Here is a 25,127-nt window from a genome sequence, read left to right on the forward strand (position 1 = left end):
TGAAGGTTTACGAGAACTCTGACAAAGCTGTGGCGGGTCATGGTGCCAGGGTCATAGGTCAGAGAACCACAGTTTTCCTCTTCCAGCGGATGGTTCTGACAAAAATGGACAAACACACACACAGAGAGCTGGCATGGAAGATGGTAGAGGAGTGTACCAGAAGCACAAGACAGGTCAAGTACGGGCACACACACGAACAACAGAGCGAATTGTGGACAGGGGTGGGGGAAAGGCACCCCAGGGTTCTACCATCTTTCTCCTCTGTGTGGTGGAGCTTGGAAGGGTTCCTCCGACCAGACCGCCATTTACCGAGCCTCTTGAAGAAATTCTCCTCTTCTTCTCGGCCGTATTCAATAGCGCTTCCCTCCGACAGCTTCACAGCACTGGTGAACTTGACCTGAGATGATGCACAGGATAAACCCACATCAAGGCTCATTCTCTGCCAAGTGCAGCTTTATTTATAAGAAAGAAGTTTGCACTAATGATCACGGTTAACAATGACACCATGAATATAAATTAATTTTTCCTTCCCAAATGTATGATAATAATTTTTATTCATTTAATTTTCTTATTAAAAGTGGTAACAGTGCATTACCAAAATAATAATTAACTACATTCTGCAGGTTTGTTATTTAAAATACAATGAATAAACAATTCAAACAAATAAATAAACCTTTAATAAAATATAAATATAATAATGTTTTTTTCTATAAATACACTACTATAATAAGTAATTTTTCATAAACTATAATAAAACACAATTTTCAGTGCAACAATAATTTTTACATTTTGTGCAACCTTATTTAAATAGCAAATGCATTTGCGCCACTTTGTTGACTCATAGGTGTGCTGGTCTAAAAAGGAGGTGTGTTAAGGTGCATTGTTGGCAAGTTGCTATTTTGAGGACTTGAAAAAGGCATCGCCATTGACCAACTAAAAGCTGGTCGAAAGTCCAGCACAGAACACGTTAGTTATGCACCTATGCAGATCCAAACGCTTACATGTTGATTCGTACAGACAGGATGTACAGCAATACACAAAAAATATTATTTTCTACATAAATATAAAAACCACTGCCTCCATGCCTAATCTTGGGGGGCTTTTTTCAGTTTATTCATGACAATTTGCATTAATATATTAGTATTATTATTATTAGTAGTAGTAGTATTTATTAAAAGCATATTTATATATGTTTTAATAAAAACAAGTTTAGATTTGTCCACCTGTCAGGTTTTGGAGATGTTTGCATCACTATATGGGGCATAAGAATAGGATGTGTGTTTAGATATAACTCTTCTTTATGACCACACTTTGTTATTATTGTTTATTTATTAGTTCCCTGGAAAGTATAATTGAATTTAGAAATAGCTTGGAAACAAATCTTTGCACCTGACAAATGAAATTAAATATGTAGGCTAATGGATGTTTCCTTATCCACAAAAGTAAAGGAGTAAAGTTAAGAGTAAAAGTAAAGACCAAGTAAAGTGGCTGAATGGAGAAGGCTCATTCTTTACCCTCGCACTGCAGATGGTCTGTTTAACTGTTTTCTTGCTAGTGAAGTGATCAGTTTTTCCACAAAGTACGCCATGTAAATAGCAAATGTGCCATGGCATGACGCAACTGACAACTATTGAATAGGAGATGATTGGTTTAATGCACCTTAACACACCCATAACTTATTAAGAGAATAAGCACAACGCTGTTAGACCATGCTGGGGCGCAGAATGTTTTTTTCCATTTTTCAAATAGCAAAAGTGAGTTCGGACAAGCTCTAAATGCTTTTGCGCTATGCGCTTTAGACTTTGTCTCTTACTATACCTATTTGTTCTCAATTATTTGTTTTTTTATTTTAGGTTGCTTCAATAGTAAATAAACTACTTTTCAACTCTGTTATCATGATATTTAAGTGAACTTCTCATTCTTTTTGTAAAAAACAATATAATATAATGAAAATGTATATGATTCTGATTACACTAAATAATAATTAATAAGCTTTTGAAGCATTAAAGCACACTCTTACATTTCAAATATATTCTATGCTTGTGTTGATGCATACACCAAAGCAATTTTTTGACCCATACAAATAAATTAATACTGGATTTAAATAAATAAATAAATAAATAATAAAAAAAAAAAATATATATATATACCCTAACCCTGACCCTTTTATATGTATAATGGTTTTGAAATGCAAGAAGTACACAAAGTACTCAAAGTGAAAAAGTATTCCATTTTACTTAATAGCAAAACCATAAGAAATTTTAGAGTAACTAAACTGAAATCATCCTTGAACACATTATAAATTCAATACTATTAACATGAAGCTCTTAACTAACTATCTTGAACTTTAGAGTAAATGTAGAGATTTGTTCCCACCTTGGAGCTCTGTCTGATAAAGGACAGCCTGTCCACGGAACTGATGTCCAGCAAGTCTTCAACACCATCAGCCAGACCAGACAGAGAGGAGCGTTTCAGCCAGTTACCTGTTTCACACAATAAATGGTTACAATAAAAAAAAGCTACTTTAACACTCTATTAACTCCAAGACCTAATCAGGCCAGAACTCTGGTACCCTTTAAATAAAAGGTGCGTACAAGCCAAAATCAATGTAACAGGGAAGATTTCATGCTGGTGCTCCACAAAAGAAAAAAGGACAAAAACACATACAATTTCAAAGCAAGTACTACTAAAAAAATAAGGTGAATGCATAGTTTTTCTAACTAAAGCATCCATCATTACACTGTAGGATGAGGCTGCATAACTAAAACCCAACACACATACGTAACATGGAGAGAGTGAGTGGATGGCGAACTTTCCTACGGCATGCTGGTGACACAAAGGAAAAAACACAGACATATGGATGAATTTAATAACAATTAGATAGCTAGTATAACAGAACCATTCAGATTTGAAAGTTGGTTTATTTTAACAAGATTTAATTAACTTCATATTCTCTCAAAAAAGTACACTTTAATACCTTTAAATGAAAAAAAAAAACCAGAAAACAAAGTATACAACAAGCTGCTGTTCGCCCTATGTAGTTTTGCACATTTATTTCTAAGAGTGTGAAAAAATTAAGTAAACACACCATTAAAGTCATTATCATTATCATTAAAGTGAACACAGATTTCTATTTTAAAGTTGAACTAAACACTGAAAGGTTTAGACAGAAATCAGGGTGAGTAAATGATAATGGATCCTTCATTTTTGTAAGCAATTACTGTATGAAACCTGTTTGTGGAAAAAAAAAATCATTAGTCAAGACACAAGATCTTTCAGAAATCATGGTAATATTACGGTTGATATTTTGTAAAAGCCAAAAAACATTAGATTAATCACTGACATTAAAGAGAGTTATAGGGTTTTTAGAAGTTTTTTTTATATCAAAGAAATATATCATGGTTTGCAACACATTAAGTGGCACAATGTTTTCAACATTGAAAAACTTAAAATACATCATTTGATCACCACTCATTATTGATAAATCAGTAGATTTGCAGTAAATTATGCATTAAATCAGTAGATTAAGAAAGCATATTGTGACAGCGAAAACTTCAGCTTTATCACCACAACAATAAATAATATTTTAAAATATATTAAAACAAAAAATATGCCACCAGTAGTGTATTTATTTGATGACAAAAACAGTGAAAAAATGTATTCCTCATCAAATAAATACACCACTGGTGATATTGCTGGTGTTTTAGGAGTAATATCTAAAACATAGGCCTCAAACTCAATTCCTGGTGGGCCGCAGGTCTCTTTTGAACACCTCGATTATTTGGATCAGCTGTATTTGATTGGATTGGAGCAAAACTGTTTAAAGCAGCGTCCCTCCAGGAATTGAGTTTGAAACCTATAATCTAAAACCTTTGGAATATTTTGAAACCTGAAAAAAAAAATGCTGAGCTGTATTAACCCAGTGCTGGGTCTAATATGTACAAACTCAAATCTTTACATTACATTTAAATGACATTTCTGACACAACTTTTAAGTTTGTCCCTGTTTAAGGCAGCACTTGGTTAATACAAGTCAGTAAATTTTAGATGCTATACATCAACTCTGTAACAAAAACTCATATAATGCATAGAACAGTGATTAGCAGTGAGTGCAAGACTTATTACATTTAAAGCATGAAACCTTATCTATAAATGTAGCTGCTGTATTAATGCTTCCAGCAATGAGATTACAGTAGGTCTATCACACATAGGGGTTAGAACGACAGTATATTACAAAATACCTGCCAACATTTGTTTCTGAAAATCGGTGAGACCGGTTGAGGTGGGCTGGGGGTTGTTTGGGAGTCAGATGTCTGAATAACACTTATGAGCCAGGCGGGTTATTAACTGTGCTGTGGTGCTAATAACTGTACTATGGAGCGGGTAGTGGGCAGCCGCTGAAATTGGATACTACCGAACTAAGTTGGCGACCCGGGGGTGTTACAGTGCAGGCTGTCCGAAAAGCTGAGGACTGGGGTGGGGGTGAAATTGCAGGAGTTTTTCAGAAGAAATAACAAAAAGGGAGGGTGGCGGGAGATGGGTCTGAAATACGGGAGACTCCCAGGAAAAACGGGAGTGTTGGCAGGTATGTATTACAACTATATAGTATCAGTCAAAGCTGTGGAGACATTGGTATTGCCATATTTTGTAATAGTTATGTCTGTAAAAATGTTATAGATTATGCTATTAGGTTGTTTTTAGATTTGGATTTGAGTCTGTAATGAATTTGGAATGATTGATTGACTGATTGACTGTTTGATTGATTGACTGTTTGATTGATTGATTGATTGAATGATTGATTGACAGCAGTTTAAATCTAAATGTCATTTATAACCAAATCCTTAACTCAAAGTTCATATTGTTGTTCATCATACTGTAGTTTAGATAATTTTCTGCTTTGTATAACACAACAAAGAACCAGAGACGAATCTATTAATGTTTGTGAAGAATTTCCTACCATACCTATGGGCAGTTTGAGCTTCTTGCGCAGTGAGATCCGTCTGGAACGTGATCGTGAACGCCGGTCTGTCGTAGTACCAGAGTGGGCGGTGGTGCACTCTGATGTGTCCTGTTCTGATTGGCTGCTTGTGTCACTGGCGGCACTTTGAGACTTGAACATCTTCCTCCAAAAGTCTTTCCTCCCTAAAAGAGCTCCTGGGATCTGCTCTTCGCTGATGCACAAAAAACAGATGCACACAAATTCAATCAATGCATGTATTTAATTTAGGAATTACAAAATATTTGTTTTGCTTGTGTGTGTACTTTTTTATTCCAGAAGGCTTGGCGTCATCCTTTTCATCTGATTTTTTAGTGGTGTTAAGTTTCTCGGCGCTGTCAAGGAGTGCACTGAGAGCCACACGTCGGAAGACATTTCCATGAGACTCCTTGATAAACTGAACCAGCTGACGTATGTCACAATACAAGCCCTGATTGGAATGTGTGAGGAGAGACAGTGTGAAAAGAGAAAAATAAAAACAGAAATACAGATTTAAATATTCACCTGTCTTTAAACGCTCTTCTTTGACTCATAACTTCTTATCATAATAACATTTCTCACAATCTGTGACCTTATTCTTGCAATATACTTCAATCCTGTGACCTTCAGTAAATCCAAATCATTCAAATTTTGACATGAAAAAGTTATTAAATTAAAAAACTGTGACTTTAAATGTTATTTCTTACAATTTGTGACAATATTTTTGTATTTTGTTTCCTTTTTATCATAGTGTATTTTAAACATTAAGATGAGATAGAACATTTTATTATTTGATATGCAGATTACTGCAAATATTTTTTTAAAGTGTGACATGTCTTGCAATGTGATGTTATTTGCATAGTTTGTGTCCTTATTCTGAGAAGGTCTAGCTGCTGACCAGGTGAGTTGTACTTGCATCTTCAGGCTTGCACTCTCGGGCTTGCACGCTCAGACACCCACGCTTCCTATGCAAGTGACGTCATTTACATTTGACACCTGCACCTGTCATGTCACGTCAATTACAATCGACACAAATAAATCGGAAGTAAGTTTCCAGTTCATTTGCGTTGACAGTGATGGCGTTGTAAAATAATTCTAAGCACTTAAGTTGTACACCATGATAGAGCCCCCTTCCACCCCCCGAAAAGCAGTTTGTATGTTCATCATGTGACTATGATGCTTTAATGTAAATTTACCAAAGCAGTCTACTATTAACATTCATGCCAGCAAAGCTTATTATTTATTTATATGGACTATCAGGTCTAAAGATAAAAAAAGTATGTCTGTCATTAAGTATTTCCCTTAGTCCTTAGTAACCATTTCCTCTTAAAACATTTAAGGCACCTAATCAGCTCCCTTGAACAAATGACACTTAAAATGCAAGCAGTCTCACCCAAAAAAAAAAGTTTTAGATAAAAGACTCACAGAACTGTAATTAAATAACAAAACCATTTATTAAATAAACTGAGGGAAGTTTATTTATAAACTAGTTTCGAGAAGATCATGTGCTTATGATTGCTTCCAGCCGGTGCCGCATTATTCAATTTATGATTCACCAATCAGATGATTCCTAAGCCACTATAAATACCTTAAGTTTCATATGAGAACCATCTTCGTTTTGTAGAATTCCCACTTTCACCCCTACTTCTCCTCCTTTCCTAGATGGGTGACACGGTGGCCCAGTATTTAGCACTGTTGCCTCAAAGCAAGAACGTCACTGGTTCTAGTCCATACCAAGCCAGCCGACATTTCTGTGCAGAGTTTACATGTTGTCCCCATGCTCACGTGGGTTTCCCCCGGGTTCTCTGGTTTCACCATCAAAAAACATGCAACCTAAGTTAATTGACTAATCCAAATCGGCATCATAGACATGCTCCTAGTTAATAGTTATCTCTTAAAAGCAATCACTATCTGTTCATTAGTTACTACAGCAGGGGAGTTCTCGAGATCTACCTGAGCTTAAACTTCCCTCTCGCCTTGCAAACGGGAAGGAGCCGGGGACCTTATGAGCTCAGAGCTCTCTCCCGGGACAGCATGCCAAACAAGCTTTATAATCAATCATCAGCTAAGTGTGAGCTCTTGAATATATACGTGTTGATAAGTGAGCATGTCTGCGCAGGAATGCATCCATATGAGATCACTTTTCAGTTTCAGTGCAGCTTCAAAAGTCTCTACATGATCCCAGCCCAGTTTTATACAGCAACCCATTTGGTCATATCGTTTATAGATGAATGAAGATTCTTGATGCAGTGCTGCATGAGGGATTGAAGATCACGGTAGTTCAGCTTAGGCTTGTGCACATGACCTTTACTCACTGAAATTCCTCTAGACCAATGGTCTCAAACTCAATTCTTGGAGGGCCGCAGCTTTGCACAATTTAGTTCCAACCAGCTCCAACTCATCCCTGCTTAATAGTCTTTAGTAGTCCTGAACACCTTGATTAGTTGGATCAGCTGTGTTTAATTAGGGTTGGAGCTAAACTGTGCAGAGATGCGGCTCTCCAGGAATTGAGTTTAAGACCTATGCTAGAGATTCTTTGAATCTTTTAATTACGTTATGCAATATTCAAGTTGAAGTATCCAAATGTCTTCCTATATTTCTTTGAGAAATATTGATTTTAAACATTTAAATAATTTTCTTATGTATTAGTTAGCAAACTGACAACCCAAGGCCCATCCTTGCTGCTTAAGGACTAGACCTTACTTAGAAGCTGCTTTTGTACCAAATTATAACTACAATCACCTCTTGACATAACCTGTTTCAAATCACATAATTATTTTACCATTTTTTCTGATTACTAACCCTAAATTGCTCCAGTCCCAACTTTTTTTGGAATGTGTAGCGGGTCTCACTGACAGGAAAGGATGTGTATTTACAAATGAAATTAAGTTAACCAGACAAAACATAAAATATTTTATGTTCATATTGTTTGCTATAAATACAAGTCAAAGTAAATTTGAAAATCCCTAGTTTTTTTATTAGCATTTCCCATTCTGTCTCAACTTTTTCTGATTTGGGGTTATATTTCAGCTTTGTAAGTTACCATGTTTACCCCTGTTAGGTTCCTCAGTAACTGATTAGCTCCTCTCTTCTTTTTACCTCATTATCTTGTGTATATTGACCCCTACATTTCAGTTACTGTTCATTGGTCATTTTTGTACCTTACCCTGTCTTCTCTTTGGCCCTAAACTAACAACATCTCATAGCGTGTTGTAAATTTGTGATTGAACAGAAGAACTGTAGCAGCAAATATTTATTTTTGTGTTCTTACATGTATAAATGTAATTTATAAACAGATTATCACAATTAGATCCCTTTGTTATTGTTGTTTGATTATATTGTGCATGATTAGTACAAGTAATTCTGTCAACAAATGTAAACTCAAGCCCAATGATTAATCAATCCATTAATAAAATGCAGTCCTCTTACCAGGTTCTCAGAACTGTGAAGTTCATGTGTAGTGGAGGCACATCTTGTGATAAGAGACTTGAACATACAGCCCACCACCACAGCCTCCATGCTCTGGGCCAGAGACTTATCTCCTCCAGTGGTAAAGTTGTTCCCGAAGCCAGCCTTGTCTGCAAACACAACCAAGTAATCTCAGGGGAAAACCTGTGACCTGGATGCCATATATAGGCAAAATCACTGTGGCTCAGCCAAAAGTGCCAAACAATAAAGGAAGCAGGAAGCATAGATGTTTACAAGATGAAAAGGGGGAAAAATCAATAGCACATATGATAGGAAAACCTAAAAAGTGATTGCGGGAGTTGAAGGTTTGCATACATGCAAGTGACTGTGGCCCGAGAGATAGTTATAGACCTATCAATCAGGTCATGCTCGGATTTCAAAGCAATGTTGACTTTTGTTGAGCTTGATCTATAAAGCCGGCTTTTAGATTGTTTATACGGTAAGGCCTTTTGCTCTACTACAGGCGAGACCATTGTGAGGGGTGCAGGAATGGGTGTAATGCCTAGTTTTGGCAGTAAATTTAGATATTGTGTATCTACCGATGTTTCTTTTATTCGCCCTCCTGGACCTCTCACCTGCACTGCCGTATTCTGCAAGAGAAAAGATGGTGGGCAAAATTGGTGTCAGGCCAGCACAGACATGTACTCGTAAGTCAGGAAACACCAACTCACTATAAAACGCACCCACGCACTGACACACACACACCCACAGATGCAAACAAAAAAAACAAACAAAAAACCATAGGGATTTAATTTTCATAACATTCACTCATGTTCACTAACTTGCCAGAAATCAATTGAAATTCAGCTTATCTTGCTGTCTTAACTACATAAAATGAAAAAAAGAAAGAATTGACACTGTCAGTATGATGTTTGGCAAGTCTGATGAAAGGATGAGTGATGAGGGTTTGACTGACAAACAGAGAGATTGACTGACGGACAGAAAGAAAGAAAGACAGACAGACAGAAAGAAAAAGAAAGAAGTTCACTGGAGGACATGAAGGCAGAAGACAGAGGAGGCCAAGGAGCGAGAAATGAACAACATTAAAAAATGTAGAGACGACCTGCATTTGCATCAAATTTCTCATTTCGTTTTTGTTTATATCGCATGGCTTTTAAATGTAAAATAAGACTTCCTTTTTGATGCCACAACAGGCATGTCTATTCCAAAATGATATTTAAATGGTCCTTGATGGACAGATATACTGAATCTCCATCAGAATTCCATCAAATATATTTGATGAAATAGTTCATCATTTAATCTACTGAGACAGGGATGAAAGAGTCTTAATATATTATACTAAATTATTCAGCATCATTCAGTAGTATATTTTGCTGTATTTAGGTGCTAGAATCTGTTCTAATTGCTCATATTATTAAACATAATTCAGGCCCATAGCCAGCCTGGTGAAAGGGGTGTTTCTTTTTTTACAAAAAGTGGACTATTTTGCAGTTATTTGCCTATTTTTTATTCAATTATAAGATATAAATACTGAATTTAGATGACATTTTAAGCACTGTTTTTAGCTGAATTAGCTTGTCGGATGGTCATCATAACCAAAAATATTTCCTCAATATTTAGAATAATAAAATGCGACATTAACTTTTAAAATACAAATTTATTACATCATATATCATTTGAAAAAAGGTTTTAAATTAAAAACTGTAGCGTATTGTAATTTATAGGCAAATAACAAACTGGAAACACCTAAAACAACAAACAGCACAATTAACTTTCCTTAGTCAGAATTTGCCGTTTGATATATGAACCATAATAATAATAATAATAATAATAATAATAATAATAATAATAATAATAACATTAATAATAATGTAGAGCTTCACAATTTTTCTAGAATCTCTTATTAAATAAAAAATTCCTAGATAAGCACAATAGCCAAAATAGTATTCAAACAGATTTTAATATGGGTCGCTTTGGGTGCAACACACTTTTATATTGGTCATTTTTGTTTCAAGAATAATGTCAAAGATTAATATATGTTACTTGTCAAATAATAATAAATGTTACTTGTCAAATCTTTTCTCTATTTAAAAACAATACAGTAGGGAAAGACGATTTTGCTTATGTCAGATGTCAGATTCTTGCACAGCTGAATGTTAAACTCTTGAAAAATAATTGTTTGCATTGGTCAAAACTGATTAGCTGAAGTCACACCAGGATTGCGCTTGGTCTTAAGCCTTTTTCGATGGGTAGCAGTCAAAATAGGACAAATGAGCTCACATGGGACAAATTCTGTACCTTTGTCAGTGAGGGGTGGGTCTTTCAAACCACCCGAACCCCCCCCCCTTGGCTACGGGCCTGTAATTACTGTTTTGAATGTGGGACATGTGATATGGGACATAAATATTCAGATGTTTGATGGCAATGTGAAAATATGATTTATAAGCCACAGTGTTCACTGGAAAATTTGAGACTTGACTACATGCTGTAAACTCCTCATTTTTGCTATATTTACTGATCCTTAGTGTTTAAACCTGAAGTAGCTTGTCTTACTATAATGACCAGTTATTAGCCCAATACATTATTTACTAATTACTAAATATAAAATAAATGTATTTTATTATATTATTAGAGCTAAAAGCCTTTTTTTTTTTACAAAAACATATTATCACTATCTTGAATATGCTACCTATTCTGTGCACAAATAATTACATTTAACTAATTTAGCTACAATGTAATGCCTTTATTTTCTTTAACCCTTGTGTATTGTTCAAATTGACTACCCTTTTATTATGTTAGTGGCTACTTTAACCTCATTGACTTCCATTATAATGACATTTGTTGATTGCAAAGCCTTGATATCATTTAGCCATGCATTCTTGATTGATTATGGTTTTCCCTGTTGGGAGAAGGTACAATTTGTAATTGGTTTTTACATGGAGTTCTGTGGCGTAAAACAGCAAATTATAGTCTATGTGCACAAACACACTTCATTTTCTGAAAGCTGAGGTGCTTATTTTGATTTTCTCAGACTCTTTAGGTCTTTTTCACACTTTCATGCACAAACATACTCCATATAAAAGCCAAAAACAAAGCCTTTTTTGTACTGCAACTGATGAGCAAAGGTAAAACATACTAATTGAATCTTTTTCCACCAGGGGAAACCACCATTGATCAAGAATACATGAAATGATGGTGTCATGACTTTGCAATCAAAAATGTCATTATAATGAAAGTAAATGGGGCAAAACAGCCAGCAACATTATGAAAGGGTAGTACATTTGCCCGAAGTGTATTGTTGAATTTTCAAAGCATTTTCAGAAAAATATGTGTCAAAATTAGATTGTTCCATTAACTAAAATACAGGCTGTTTCTCAATATGTGTTCTTCAGTGTTCTTGCGTCCTCGTGTTCTCATGTAACATCATGATCAACTGATAAAGTTCTGTACGAACGAAGGACGCGTGAAACTTCCCAGATGCTTTCGTTCATCGAGGACGTATATGCAGACTTGAGCACTGAATTCCCTTGAGAAGTCCCAGAAGTTATTGTGGCTAAACAAGGAGGTGGGAAGCACAGCATTTCATAAAGATTTGTTAAGTAAGTTCAGAGATATAATGTATTTATCTCATGAGTTTCCCTAAATGAAATGGTGAAAGTAAACATTACCATGAAAATCTTAATAAATGCATAAACACATTAAGGGTGTTCATTTGCTGAAATTCGTATTAAAATTAGTTTTATTTATTTAGGGTTTTTATGTATAGTATGTATTGGGAAAAGGGAAAAAAATTAATTGTTGTATGAATGCTGTGATGTTTAAATAATTCTCATTAAAAATGTGTAAAGTTCATGTGACCATCAGGAAGAACCAGGAAAGAACGCAGCATCTCATTTCTCACAGGACGCGTTCTCTGTTCTTGCGGTCTCCCGAGTTGGTTCTTTTGAGGTAACTTGGTAAAACCGGTCTCAACAAGAACGCAAGTACATTCTCTGCATTCTTGGAATTAAGAAACAGCCACTGAGAAAGTTGTAGCCAAATAAAGCCTCAAAATCTCCCCAGAGTGGATGAAAACATTCCCAACAGCACACAAGGGTTAAGTTTTCTATTATTCAATTCTTATTTATGTCTCTTACCGGTTTGCTGTTCTTCCAAACAATGGTTTCTTGCTTTTTCTCTTGCTTCTAGACATCTATCCGAGGTTTTATCCTCACCGTGTTAAATTAATACTCCAGTCAAATTAATTTGACAAAATTACAAAACTACCAAAAGCTTGATCAAAATGTCAAAAGTTTGGAACAATTATGATTTTTATGAATGATTTTTAAGGTCTCTTTCGCTAAACAGCATGATTTAGTGCAGAACCTAGTTTAATACTTTATCTCTTTTGTGTGGAAGGTATTATTATTTTTAAATTCGATCACAAATAATTAAATGGCAGTGTTTCCAATATTATTATTTTACTGTATTTTGGGTCAAATAAATGCAGCATAGGTGAAAATAATTTTATTATTTAAAAAAATCTTAATTATACCAAAGTTTTGACTAGTAGTTTATAATTTATTTTAAATTTTCATTGTAAAATTATTTAACAGTTTCATATAAACACACAGTTCAATAGTCAGTTTATCTCTTGTTTAGAAAAACACAAATACATCTCTGTTTCTGATGCATGAAGATGAGGCCCATGCTGTAATATTGGAGTTTTCAGAAACGGGATAAAACATGTTCATGGGCAAACTAAAGACATGCACTTTATAAATAAGTGCAGCTCTGCCCTCTTACTGTCAGTGATTGGCTCCATGCAGAAGCCAAGCAATGCGTGCAGGAAATCCACAATGTTGTTGAGTGAATCCTTGTTGACGTATTCTTTCATAGTCTGCCGGAACTGCACTTTATCCAGCTTGTAAAGAGTAGTCAAACAGTTCTGAGCCTAAAGAAAATAGGAAAAAGTATGTAGTCATTCACTATTTTTGAAGACCATGCCTAGTAATCAGATTTGTGCTAAATATATATTATAAAATCCATAAACTCTATCAAAATGACCAATAGAGTGACAGTAAATCAATATACTGGGTAACATTTACTGCCCTGTTTACACCTAGCAGTAAGAAGCATTTTCATTGATCTGATCACAAGTGGACGACACTAAATACATGTGTAAATACAGTAGGTGTAAAATGTTAAAATATAAGGCTGTTAAAGCGTAGACACTCATGTCATTGAATGTGTTCAAACAGCCATAAAAGGCCAGCAATCCGCCTACTGACCTCATTATTAAAATAGTTCATCCAAAAAATGAACATTACCTTATGATTTACTCATCACCATCCTTCACCGTAAAATATGTTGGGTTCCCCACAATCAATTTGTGTTGGGACAACATGAAGGAATTAATATAACTTATTAGATTTTACAAATATAAGCAGGATTGAACATAAAACAATTAAGTTGTCCCCACAAAAAAACTCAAGAATTGTGCTGCTTTAGCTCAATTCAAATAAGTAGTTTGAACAAACAGCAAATGTCTTTGTTTGAGTGTTGACACATATGACTTCTCCTTCCAGACGAACACAGTCAGAGTATTGTTACATTTTTTCTTGGCTCTTCTAAAATGGCATTGGGTAGTGGTCTTTTGAAGCTATCAAAAGTGCATTTTAATAGCGGCGGCACTGACAAAAACGTGACACAGATATTAACTTGCTGTGGAAGTTCATGATTAGCCCGCATAACCGCCGAGTTGTATATTTTCACAATGCAGCTTGATTCAAGTTTAACCCAGAAACATGAAAGATAACTCACAAAGTGATCTTCCTCTCCGCTTGTCTACAGTCCAGCAGCAGAAGTGGAAAACGCACTGACCTATTGGAGCATTAACATCAAATACCTGTGCACTAGGCCAGTGGTTCCCAAAGACTTGGCTTGGTGATTTCCAAAAATCAAATTGATAAACTATTAGAATTAGCATATTTTCTCCACAACCCACAGAATATAAAAATAGTAGTTAATAGTTACACAAAAAAAAAACAAGATGTATGTGTTGTGACCCCTGGGGTGATTGTGTTATATTAAAGATGCAGCAATAGCGTCAGATGCAGCAGACTGATTTTATACCCCCAAGTTAAACTTTTATGGCACTCATTTACATTAAAAATAAATACAGGACACAGCTGAAAATGGAGGAAGGTCTCTGGCATTTTCCAAAATTAAATGAAAAACAGACTTGGGCCTATTGGTGGGAGTGCATCATTGCATGCAAGGTTTGTATTTCCATCTTAGAGCATATTGGGGGTTACAAGTCACTGGCATTGTTGTTTTGGGGGTTGTGGACTGAAAAGTTAGGGAACCCCTGCACTAGGCCCCTTGTGAGCTCTAGGGCCTTGTCTGAAATCTGTTAGAAAAAACTGTTAGAAAAAGTGCATTCTATATAGTCTGAATGTGAGTAGTATGAATGAAACTCAGACATACTGTACTAAATCCACCAGATGAGTCGCCTCAGTCAAATTCATGAATTCTCTTGTATGGCATCTCGGGATATCATAGCGTCTATTGCAGGGCTATTCAATTGGCGGCCCGGAGGCTGAACCCAGAGAGAAATGAAATATTGTTTTTATGTTTATTATAATTTTGTGTTGTATTTGGTTTATGAGCAGCTATAAACAACACTTCAAAATATAAGCATTTTTCTTGTGATTTTCTAGTTGTGTTTTGAATTTAATAAATGCATAATAATGGTGATAACTGTGAAATCATGATTATTCTTCAGACTATAATCCTACAACCAAAATCTATAATCGTTGCATCTCTAATTGTTATGGAGTTTAAAACATAACATATGAATGTGTCAAATGTAGAAGCCTACTTGAGCAATACACTGATTTTGTGGCTCGAAACACAACATTTGGATATGCTTGTAATAAAAGCCTATTGTACAATGCAGTGATGTTATGCAGTTTCAAAATACAACATATTAACGTTTTAATAGAAAAAGTCAACATGGGTGTCTTAAGGAGCACAAATACAGCATATGGGCTCTTATATGCTTTTGTGTCATATTGCAAGTCATATTTCTCCGGCCCCTCATTTAGAATGCTTTTCATGAACTGGCCCCCATGACAAACTAATTGAATATCTCTGGTCTATTGGACTCTCACTTCAGAATCTATAGACATGAGTCGTCTGGGTACTTCTTGCTTACTGTTTTTCAAATATTATGAATTCTGACATACTACTTGGCTCGCATACTGTTTTTAACGTGCTACAGTATATAGTATAGAGCAGAGATGCCCAAAGTGGGCCCGCGGGCCAAAGTTCGCCTATTGTACCATTGATTTGGCTTAACATTCCATCTGAGAGGAGAAGTAAGTATGATGTAGAGGGTTGGGCGACCGCCTTTACCACACAGAGATTGTCATTTCTAATTTGATGTAACCTTTTTGTTTTATTGCTGAGCTACAAAAAAGCAAACAGAAATTAAATGTTTCAAGTTAATGTTTAAAATGTAAATACTGTCACTCGATGGACAGAAGGCTATGTAGAAGACATCGGCAAGCAAATCAAGGCAAAAACTAGCGTAATTCTGTTATAAATGAGATTATTTAGTTTTTATTGTAATAAGTTCATTATTAAATTAAAAAAAAAAAAATATATATATATATATATATATATATATATATATATATATATATATATATATATATATATATATATATATATATATATATATATATATATATATATATATATTTAGTTAATTTTAAAGCAAGGTTTTCTAGTCTTTTTTAGACAATAATAAATCAATTAGAAAATTGCCCATGACAACTATATTAACCTTCAGCCAACTAGCCTCAATCAAGTTTGGTTTTTGGCCCTTCATAAGAAAAAGTTTTGGCACCTCTGGTATAGAGGTATGTGATTTTAGACGCAGCCCAGGTTAACCGACAGCAAGAACTCTGACAGATTAATACTATCAATTTTAAAATGGAATTTAAGTCCCTGTAAATGTTTTTCCTTCCAAGTTAAAAATACATTTTAATAATAAAATAAGTGATTTATAAAATAATAGTACAAAAACTATACATACAAATTTTAATCAAAATTTCATTTGTGAAATATATAAAAAGAAAAGTTAAAGTTACAAACAGTAGAATATTACAGGTACGTGTTTTGGTGGTGTTGTTGCAGTTTGGGCACACTATATGTTTAAAAATTAACAGTAACATTTATTTTAATAGGGGAATATTTGTTACAATTTGATTAATTTCATTTTAAATACATTTGAAATAATTCTGTAATTAAATATCTTTTCTTTTTATGAAACTTTTATATATTTATTAGAAACAAATCAACAAATCCGCGAAAATCTTTTTCTGCAGGTTACACTTACCAAAAAATTTGGAAATCGGAATCAGCCAAGAAAATTGTAATAGGTGCATCTCTAGTAAAAGCAAGTCTTTTGAAGTGGAAATATGTGTTTTTTTGTAAACAAATAATCTCCCATTTTAATTATAAACTTAAATCACTGACTTCCTGTGGCTACCAAATGCATGTTCTTAACAGCTTCATGGCTGACCTATTTTTGTTACAAAAACACATAGATTTGCTTCTTAAGACACATAACTATCTGGTAGAATGTGGATTAGTTTTCTGATGGACTTATCTGCTTTTGGAAGCTTCAAACTAAAGGGTTACTTCCCAAATATTATATAACTTGGAAGAGCCAGGTCGACATGTCAAACTACTCCAACTGTGTCCATCTGAAAGAAGAAAGTCATATACACAAAGGATGGCTCTATGGTGAGTAAATGATGGCGTAATTTTTATTTTTAATATGCAGACCAGGGCAATAAAAAAATGTTGAAGGAAATGCTTTCTTACCAAAACTCTCAACTTTTGGCACATAATTTCCAGGATATTAGTGCAGCAATAAAGCAAGTTTAATTATCCATTGTGTAATTTTGCATTAATTCATATACTTGAAATTCAGTGACTTATAAAATAAAATGTTTGAGTATCATTGAAGTCATGTGGGGTAAAAATGTCTAAAATCCAAGTTAATTTGTTTAATTTTGTCTAATTAGACTTCTGAAATAAAGTCTTGCACGCTTTCTTCAGAGAGTAGCTCTCATTAGCATCCATGAATTGTTGTATTTGTTTTATGAAATAAATAATTTTATTATTAATGACATTTATTTTAGTTCATTTCCATGTTCTAATATAAAACAAGATCAAATTTTTTAAAAAATGCATGTAATATTAAAATGCTAAAACTGTTGAATAAGGAAGTCACCAGAAATAAAGTAAAATAAATATAATATTTTTACTTACATTAATCAATTCATTAATTACACTTAATTAATTTCACTGCCTCAGAATTAACATATAAAAATGTTAAAAAATATAAAAATATTTACACCATCTGTAATAACTTGTCTACATGTGATTTAATGAACTAAAATGGCTCCTTAAAAGAGGTAAAACAGAGACAAAACATTTTTAAATAACCAACAGATCTATAGAGCACCGTGAAAAAAAAATGCAACCACACATAATTTTGACAAACATTGTTTCTCAAAGCCCTCTAAAGTAAAGCTGAATTTACAAAGTAAAATAATGTTTTAATCATACAGATATATTGACCTGCGTTCGAAGGCGGTCTCCAGAGAGTCCTCGATGGCCTTCACCACAGCCGTATGCACAGCCGAGAGATTTCACGATCTTGATAAGCATGGTGAGAGCCAGCCAGTGAGTGCTGAGAGAAGTCTCTCCATCCTGTTGAGGATTTGAGAAAAGCAGTTGTTGAATTTGACAATTCCTCTTACATACTGATGTAGCAAGAAACATTTGCATTTTTAAGATGTTGCTTTAAAAAGGTGAAGAGGATCCATTTCAAATGCAGTTTAAAGGTTCACTAAACAAAAACACAATGTATATCCAGACATAGCAATGGCAAATCAAAACAAAGAAAAAACTAGATAAACGGCACTCAAAACAGATATTGAGGGAAACAGTGCTGCTTGAAAATTTGTGAACCCCTTGCAGATTAATGTGAATAATTGTAATAAAATAAGAGAGATGATTAAAAAATGGATGCTATTTACTATGATGCATTAAAGCAGGGGTGGCCAAACGTTTTCTTATGAAGGGCCAAAAACCAACCTTTATTGAGGCTATGGGCCGAAAGTAAATATAGTTACCATGAGTTAATTTCCCAATTTTTCTATGATATTTAAAACTAACTAGAAAACATTGCTTTATATTAACTAATACAGCATAATTCTTTAACATTTTACAGTAAAATGAACTTATTACAATAAACAAAAACAATATAATTGATAACAGAATAGAGTTACACTAGTTTTTGCCTAGATTTGCTCACACATGTCTTCTGCGTAGTCGTCTATCTGTCGAGTGACATTGTTTACACTTTAAAAAATTGGATTTATTTAAAACATTTAATTGAAATATTTCATTGCAGATTGTAACTTAGCAATATAACAAACAAAAAAGGTTGAGTCATTAGGAATGACGATGTCTGTGTTAAAGGTATTCGCCCAACCGTTTCTATCCATCTCGCTCTCTTCTTAGATGGGATGGTGGGCCAAATCAAATGTTACAATAGACCGATTTTGGCCTGCGGGCCAAACACACTCCACTTGTTTTTTTGTTTGTTTTTTTTTTCTTTGTCTTTTGAAAAAGGCTTATTGCACAAGTCTTTTAGAGTCAAACAGTTGAAATGAACCATTTTTGAACACTTGAATTAAACCATTCAACTGATTTCTTGTTCTGGCAGCTTGTAGCTTAGCATAATTAATTGAATTGTATTAGACAGAGTGTACTACACTGAGTGTATGGGAGCATGGTGCTTATATTTGTGTTTTAAAGGTCTTGCAGGTAAGGGTTTAATCAGAGTCTGGACAAACTCTAACAGATGTGTGAGTAATGAAAACAAATAATTGTGGGGAGTGTAGTTCAGTTGGCTAGTGGAGTGTATGGATGGCTGGAGTGCCCTCCAGTGGGTCTTGTGGGGCCTCTGTCTGATAATCATGACAGTCAACAGCAACATTAAGCATATTGAATATTGAAACAAGAATATTGTACAATGCTTTATAATAAAATTCTGGTTTTAAAATGTATTTTTTAAAAGTAACCCATTTGTTATTTTGCATGGTGACTTTTATATTCACATAAATTCAGTTACTAATTCCGTTACTCTCTGTGAGAATTAACTAGTAAGTAGCAACTATAAATAATTACTTTTTTAAAGTAACATGTCCAACGTTGCTCGCAGCTAAATAACAGAATGGTTCATTATTCATAAAGTTATGTCCCAAAGCTTGCTTACTCTTCTGCTATACACTAAAAAGTATGTATATTTACTTCACAAACAGAGAATATACTTTAAGGGCATAATATAAAAAAGTAACACAAACTGTCCACTATTTTATCCAACTAGCGACTAATTTGGTATAGTAGAGTAACATTGTAAATTAACTTGAATTAAATTGTGAAAATGAACGGCTGGGAAATATATAAGCTCATCTTTTTTGTATAATGTTTTTTATTAATTATTGTCTTTGTTGAGATGCCACTATTTGCGTGTGTTTGTGAGTTGATTCAAAAGATCTTCGAACTTCCCATCACTAAACATGTACTGTAGGCTATAGCTTCAATCTTACTTTTTATTTTATTGCTTTGTATTTTATTTTAATGTATTTTATACTATTTTATTTTAATTTACCCTATTTTATTTTAACTTTTTTATTTTATTTTTTTTATTTCAATTAAATTTATTTTATTGTAATTTATTTAATTTCATTTCATTTGTTATATTTTATTTTAATTAATTAATTTATTTATTTTAATTCAGTTTATTTTTATGAATTAATTATTTTATTTATTTTACTATTTTTAAATCAATTATTTATTGTATTTTATTTTATTTTAATTTAGTTAAATTTATTTTATTTTATTTTTAATTTAATTAATTAATTTATTTTATTCTATTTTATTTTATTTATTCTGTTTAAATTGAATGTTTGATTTTTGTTTTATCTATTTTAAATAATTAATTATTTAATTTCATTTAAATTAATTAATAATTTCGTTTTGTTTTACTTATATTAATTAGTTAATTATTAATGTGTTTTTATTGTATTTTATTTCATTTTAATTTATTTTATTTTAATTTGATTTAATTAATTGATTTTATTCTTTTATGTATTTGTTGTATTTTATTGTATTCTTTTTTAATTTATTTTCATTTAATTTAATTAATTTCATTTTATTGTAATTTTAATAAAACTATTTTATCCTATTCTAATATATATTTTTAATTAAATTATTATTTTTGATTAATTTATTTTATTTTAATAAATTAATTCATTTATAATTTATTTGTTTAATTAATTGAATTTTTTAAACTTTCAGATATATATTTATACTTATTTATTTGTTTGTTTTTTATTTATTTATTTATTTATTTATTGACGGGAGAGGGGGTCAGTTGGGATGCAGCAAAAGATAACATGAAAAAAAACATGAACATGAAAATCATTAATAAATCACCACTAATACATGACTCATGACACATACCTTGTTGTCCTTGTTGTTCTTTATATCATCTCTGCTTCCTCCTCGACTCTCTCCTCCTCCTCCACCTCCTCCATCTCCTCCACCACCTCCATTAGGTGCTGCTCCTGTGCCTCCAGCCATCTCCCCCTGAGCTCCACCTACACTCTGACCGACTCCATCCTTCGGACGCTCAACCTCCTTGTCATCACATTTGGAGATCTTCTTCATCACACTGGGAACAACACCCAGCTGCAGGAGGCAATCGATGATGTTCAGTGACACATCGCAAATCCGAGAGCTGATGTCATGGGTGAGGATGGAATAAAGGGCCCGCAGAACAGCCTTGAAAAAAATCACACAGTGACCAGTGAACACCACTCATAATATGAACCATATGGTCTGATCTGTTCAAGTTTAATAAGGCAAACTTAATCTAAAATGATCAAATTATACTCAGAAGTTACAAAGCATTTTATTATGGTTATTACGGTCAAGCATAATGATATGTTTCAATTTTTATGCTTTTGAAAGAAAAAGGAATTAACTTAAGCATTAATTAACATAAGCATAATTTCTCTCCTATTTTAATACATTTTAAAATTTAGGTGCCTTTGCTTCAATTTACAGTTTTATGCTATTCTTCAAAATGGAAAATGTGCAGCTCATTTTGTTAATTTATTATATTTTATTTTATACTTGTTTGACATTTTCCGGAAACCATGATACATTAGCAATTAAAATAAAAAATTAAAAAATAATTTTATTCAGAAAGGATGCTTAATCCTTGTGCACCGTTCAAATGTACTGCCCTTTTGTTATGTTGGGGATGAAAACATCCACTAAATAAACTTCTGTAAAAATGCATCAGATAATTTTTTTTTCAATTATTTTGCAGAAATCTGTTAATCAAGTCCTGATCAAAACTACTAAATGTTTTTAAAAGTTACAGGATTTTAACTCTTAAATTGGCAAGTTCACAAATGATGTAACTGATTTGGTGAAAAAAAACACCCAAAATGTGTATTTTCTAAATATTTTACCTGCTTATCCCAGTCTTGGACAAGAGAACGATTAGTAAAAACGTTGACATTAATGCATTTTTAGATTTTTTTTTTTTCACTAATTTACTGTTGGTGGCTGTTTTTGCCCTTATTGACTTCCATTATAATCACATTTGATGGTGCATAAATACACAGTTTGGTTCTTATTTACTCCATGTAGTTCTGAGGGGCCAGAGGCATATTTTGATTTTCTCAGACCTGTTAAAGTAGGTGTGTAAAGGCCACTCTCACATACACACACTTTAATTTGATGTTATACTCCATATAAAACCCAGAAACTAAGCTTTCTAAAGGGTTAACGGTGCCAACTGATGATCAAGAGTAAAAATGACAAATTGTACCTCTTCCCAAAAGGGAAAACCACCAACAATTTAAAGTGCATGTTTATATGGTGTTATGGTTTTATAATAAAAAAAAAATATGTGGTTATAATGGAAGTCAAAGGGAAAAAACGGCTACCAACAGTAAATTAAGGAGAAAAAATAAAAATCAATCCAAAAACAATGCATCAAAGGCAATGTTGTTTTACACGTCCAAGACTTTGATAAAAGGTTAGAAAAATCCAGTCCACAATTACTTTTTGTATTGAAAATATGTCATTTTGTGTGTTTTTTTTCACCAAATCAGAGACATAATTTATGAATTTGGCAATTAAAGAGTTTTCTTAACATTTAGTAGTTTTGATCAGGACTGAGGTTGATTAATAGATTTATGCAAAAGAAAAACTAAAAAAAATATTTATCTAATGCATTTTTACAGCAGTTTAATTCTGTTTTTATGCCTAACATAATAAAAGGGCAGTAGATTACTCGTTGAGTTCTTTACAAATTTCAAAGCATTTTCTCAAAATATGTGTCAAAATAAGATTTGTCACCAAAAATCATTCTGCTAGCTGAAACACAGAGAAAGTCATTACCAAATTAAGACTCAAAATGACACTAGAGTGGATGAAAACATCCCCAACAGCACATGAGTTAAATTGTTCAGAAGTGACAGTTGACATTTCTATAGACTTCTGTTATATAGAAATGCCTTTTCCTTACTTTTCACTTGTCAAAGAATCCTGATAAAAAAGGACAAAATATAATGCAACAACCAATTTTTAAAACTGCAATAATAACAGTAATAAAAACATTATCAGTAACATAGAAGAAACATATTATACTGATTTCAGATCAGATTGAATCAAGTGACAATCAATATAAAGCAAATTGTGTCAATGAAGCTTTACAAAGAAATCAGGCAATGGAAAATTATGTATCAACATTAGGCACATTCAGTTCAATAGAATGCTGTTTTTGCTCGAGTTAGATTCAATATGATTCAATTTACTTTGGTAAAAAAAAATATTTTGGCTTAGTACACGATGTAGCAACAGAATAGTCAAGCTTTAAATAAAATAATAAAATAATAACATAATAAATAATAAAATGATCTAACCTCTTAATTTGAATTTTTGGAGGAAGACGCTAATGGTCTAATCCAGTTCAACGATTGATGCTAAGCTAAGCTAAGCTAAAAGTGCTCCCACAAGACCCTGAGATCAGCTGATTGGATGAAAAAATTGGGATAGAGAACTTGTAAAATGTTTATTTGCAAAAAAAAGTGTAGTGTACTGTTGTTTTAAAGGGCTAGTTCACCTAAAATGAGAACTTCTTTATTATTTACTCACCCTTCACTTGACACATACCTTTACAAGTTTCTTTTTTCTGTTGAAAATAAAAGAAGTTATTCTGAAGTGTTGGAAACCTATAACCACTGACTTTTTTTTTGTTGTATTTTACTGGTTTCTAACATGCTTTAAAATATGTTTTTTGTGTTTAACAAGAAAGAAACTACTTAAAATTAGTAGTTTAGGGTTGTTTTGGGTGATCTATTCTTAGTTTTGGGTGATCTATTCTTTTATTGTCTCTCTGTTATAGTTTTTGCCCCTTACCATGAGATCCAGCATGCCATTCTTCAGAATGAAGTTGTTAGTGCCCTCAATGGTGTCTCGGTCCTCCAGGGATGTGTAGTTGATACAAGAGTCTGTCAGACTTCGGGGAAGGTTGGAGCAGGCCAACGGCTCGCATGGCATCTCAGGGATGGGAATAGGGTTACACAGTTTCTTAATGTGCTCTGTGAAGAAATCTGTATAGCCCACATTAAAGGAAGCCACTGTTGTGTTAAACGTAGCCATAGTGATGGTGGAGATCTGAGAACGAACTGAGAAAGAAAAGAAATCTATGAAAATCCCATATTTTTGACAAAGGACCCGCTTCCTAAAATATAATCTTAATTTAGGAGCATCATATACACACTTGTGTACAATTCTCTTACATTTTTAAGTGTAAACTATGCGAGAGTTCATGATGAAAAATCCACACTGCAAAAAATGCTTTCTTACATACATTTTTTTGTCTTGTTTCTAGTCCAAATATCTACAAATTCTTAAATAAAGAAGCATTTTCAAGACAAGCAAAAATATGGTGTTGTCTTTTTTAATAAATAATATGTCATTTATGAATATGACAAAATTAAGTGAGTTTTTCTGTAAAACAAACAAAATAATCTTCTAATAATCTGCCAGTGGGGTAAGCAAAATAATCAAAACATCAAAACATTTTTTGCTAAGCCAGTTGGCATATTATTTTGCTTGTTTTAAGGAAAAACTCATTTAATTTTTGCATTTTATTTCTGAAAACAGGACAACATTTTTAGCTTGTCTAGAACAGGGGTTCCCAAACTTTTTTAGACCCAAGTCTATTCTTTGTTTATTTTTTTTATGTATATCAGTGCTGTAAATGGGCCAGAAAGTTTAACCTGGTTTTTAACTCAATCTGCAGCATCTAACGCTATTGCTGTGTCTTTAATCTAATGTAATTACCCCAGGGGTTGCAATCCAATAGAACTAGTAACTATAAGCTACTATAGTAACTGTAAAGTACATAGTAACAACTATTTTTTCTCTTCAGTAGGTTATGGATAAAATATGGCAATTCTTATGGTTTAATAAAAATAAAAAGATTTTTGGAAATCACCAGGCGACCCCCCTTTCATTGTCCCATGACCCCTCTAGGGGTCCCGACACCCACTTTGAGAACCTCTTGT

At 33.2% G+C, this 25,127-nt stretch overlaps 1 protein-coding gene across 25 annotated transcripts in view; it reads right to left on the reverse strand.

Annotated features, from left to right (window-relative positions):
• unc80 (unc-80 homolog (C. elegans)) overlaps positions 1–25,127 on the reverse strand; it is a 162,836-nt gene that overhangs the window by 75,733 nt on the left and 61,976 nt on the right. For 12 of the 25 annotated variants that reach the window (XM_073953835.1, XM_073953831.1, XM_068221932.2 and 9 more), the window contains exons 12-22: positions 23,974–24,242; positions 20,998–21,318; positions 18,043–18,174; positions 13,189–13,336; positions 8,982–9,032; positions 8,404–8,552; positions 5,262–5,425; positions 4,962–5,170; positions 2,782–2,826; positions 2,377–2,483; positions 250–397 (exon numbers count right to left, since the gene is read on the reverse strand). In XM_073953835.1, the coding sequence (XP_073809936.1) occupies positions 250–397; positions 2,377–2,483; positions 2,782–2,826; positions 4,962–5,170; positions 5,262–5,425; positions 8,404–8,552; positions 8,982–9,032; positions 13,189–13,336; positions 18,043–18,174; positions 20,998–21,318; positions 23,974–24,242 (1,743 nt within the window). The remainder of the gene's footprint in view (positions 1–249; positions 398–2,376; positions 2,484–2,781; positions 2,827–4,961; positions 5,171–5,261; positions 5,426–8,403; positions 8,553–8,981; positions 9,033–13,188; positions 13,337–18,042; positions 18,175–20,997; positions 21,319–23,973; positions 24,243–25,127) is intronic. The other 13 variants (XM_073953838.1, XM_073953836.1, XM_073953840.1 and 10 more) reach the window with 7 other exon arrangements.

The sequence above is a fragment of the Danio rerio genome, chromosome 6 (assembly GCF_049306965.1).
Source record: "Danio rerio strain Tuebingen ecotype United States chromosome 6, GRCz12tu, whole genome shotgun sequence".
NCBI classification, from domain to species: Eukaryota; Metazoa; Chordata; class Actinopteri; order Cypriniformes; family Danionidae; genus Danio; species Danio rerio.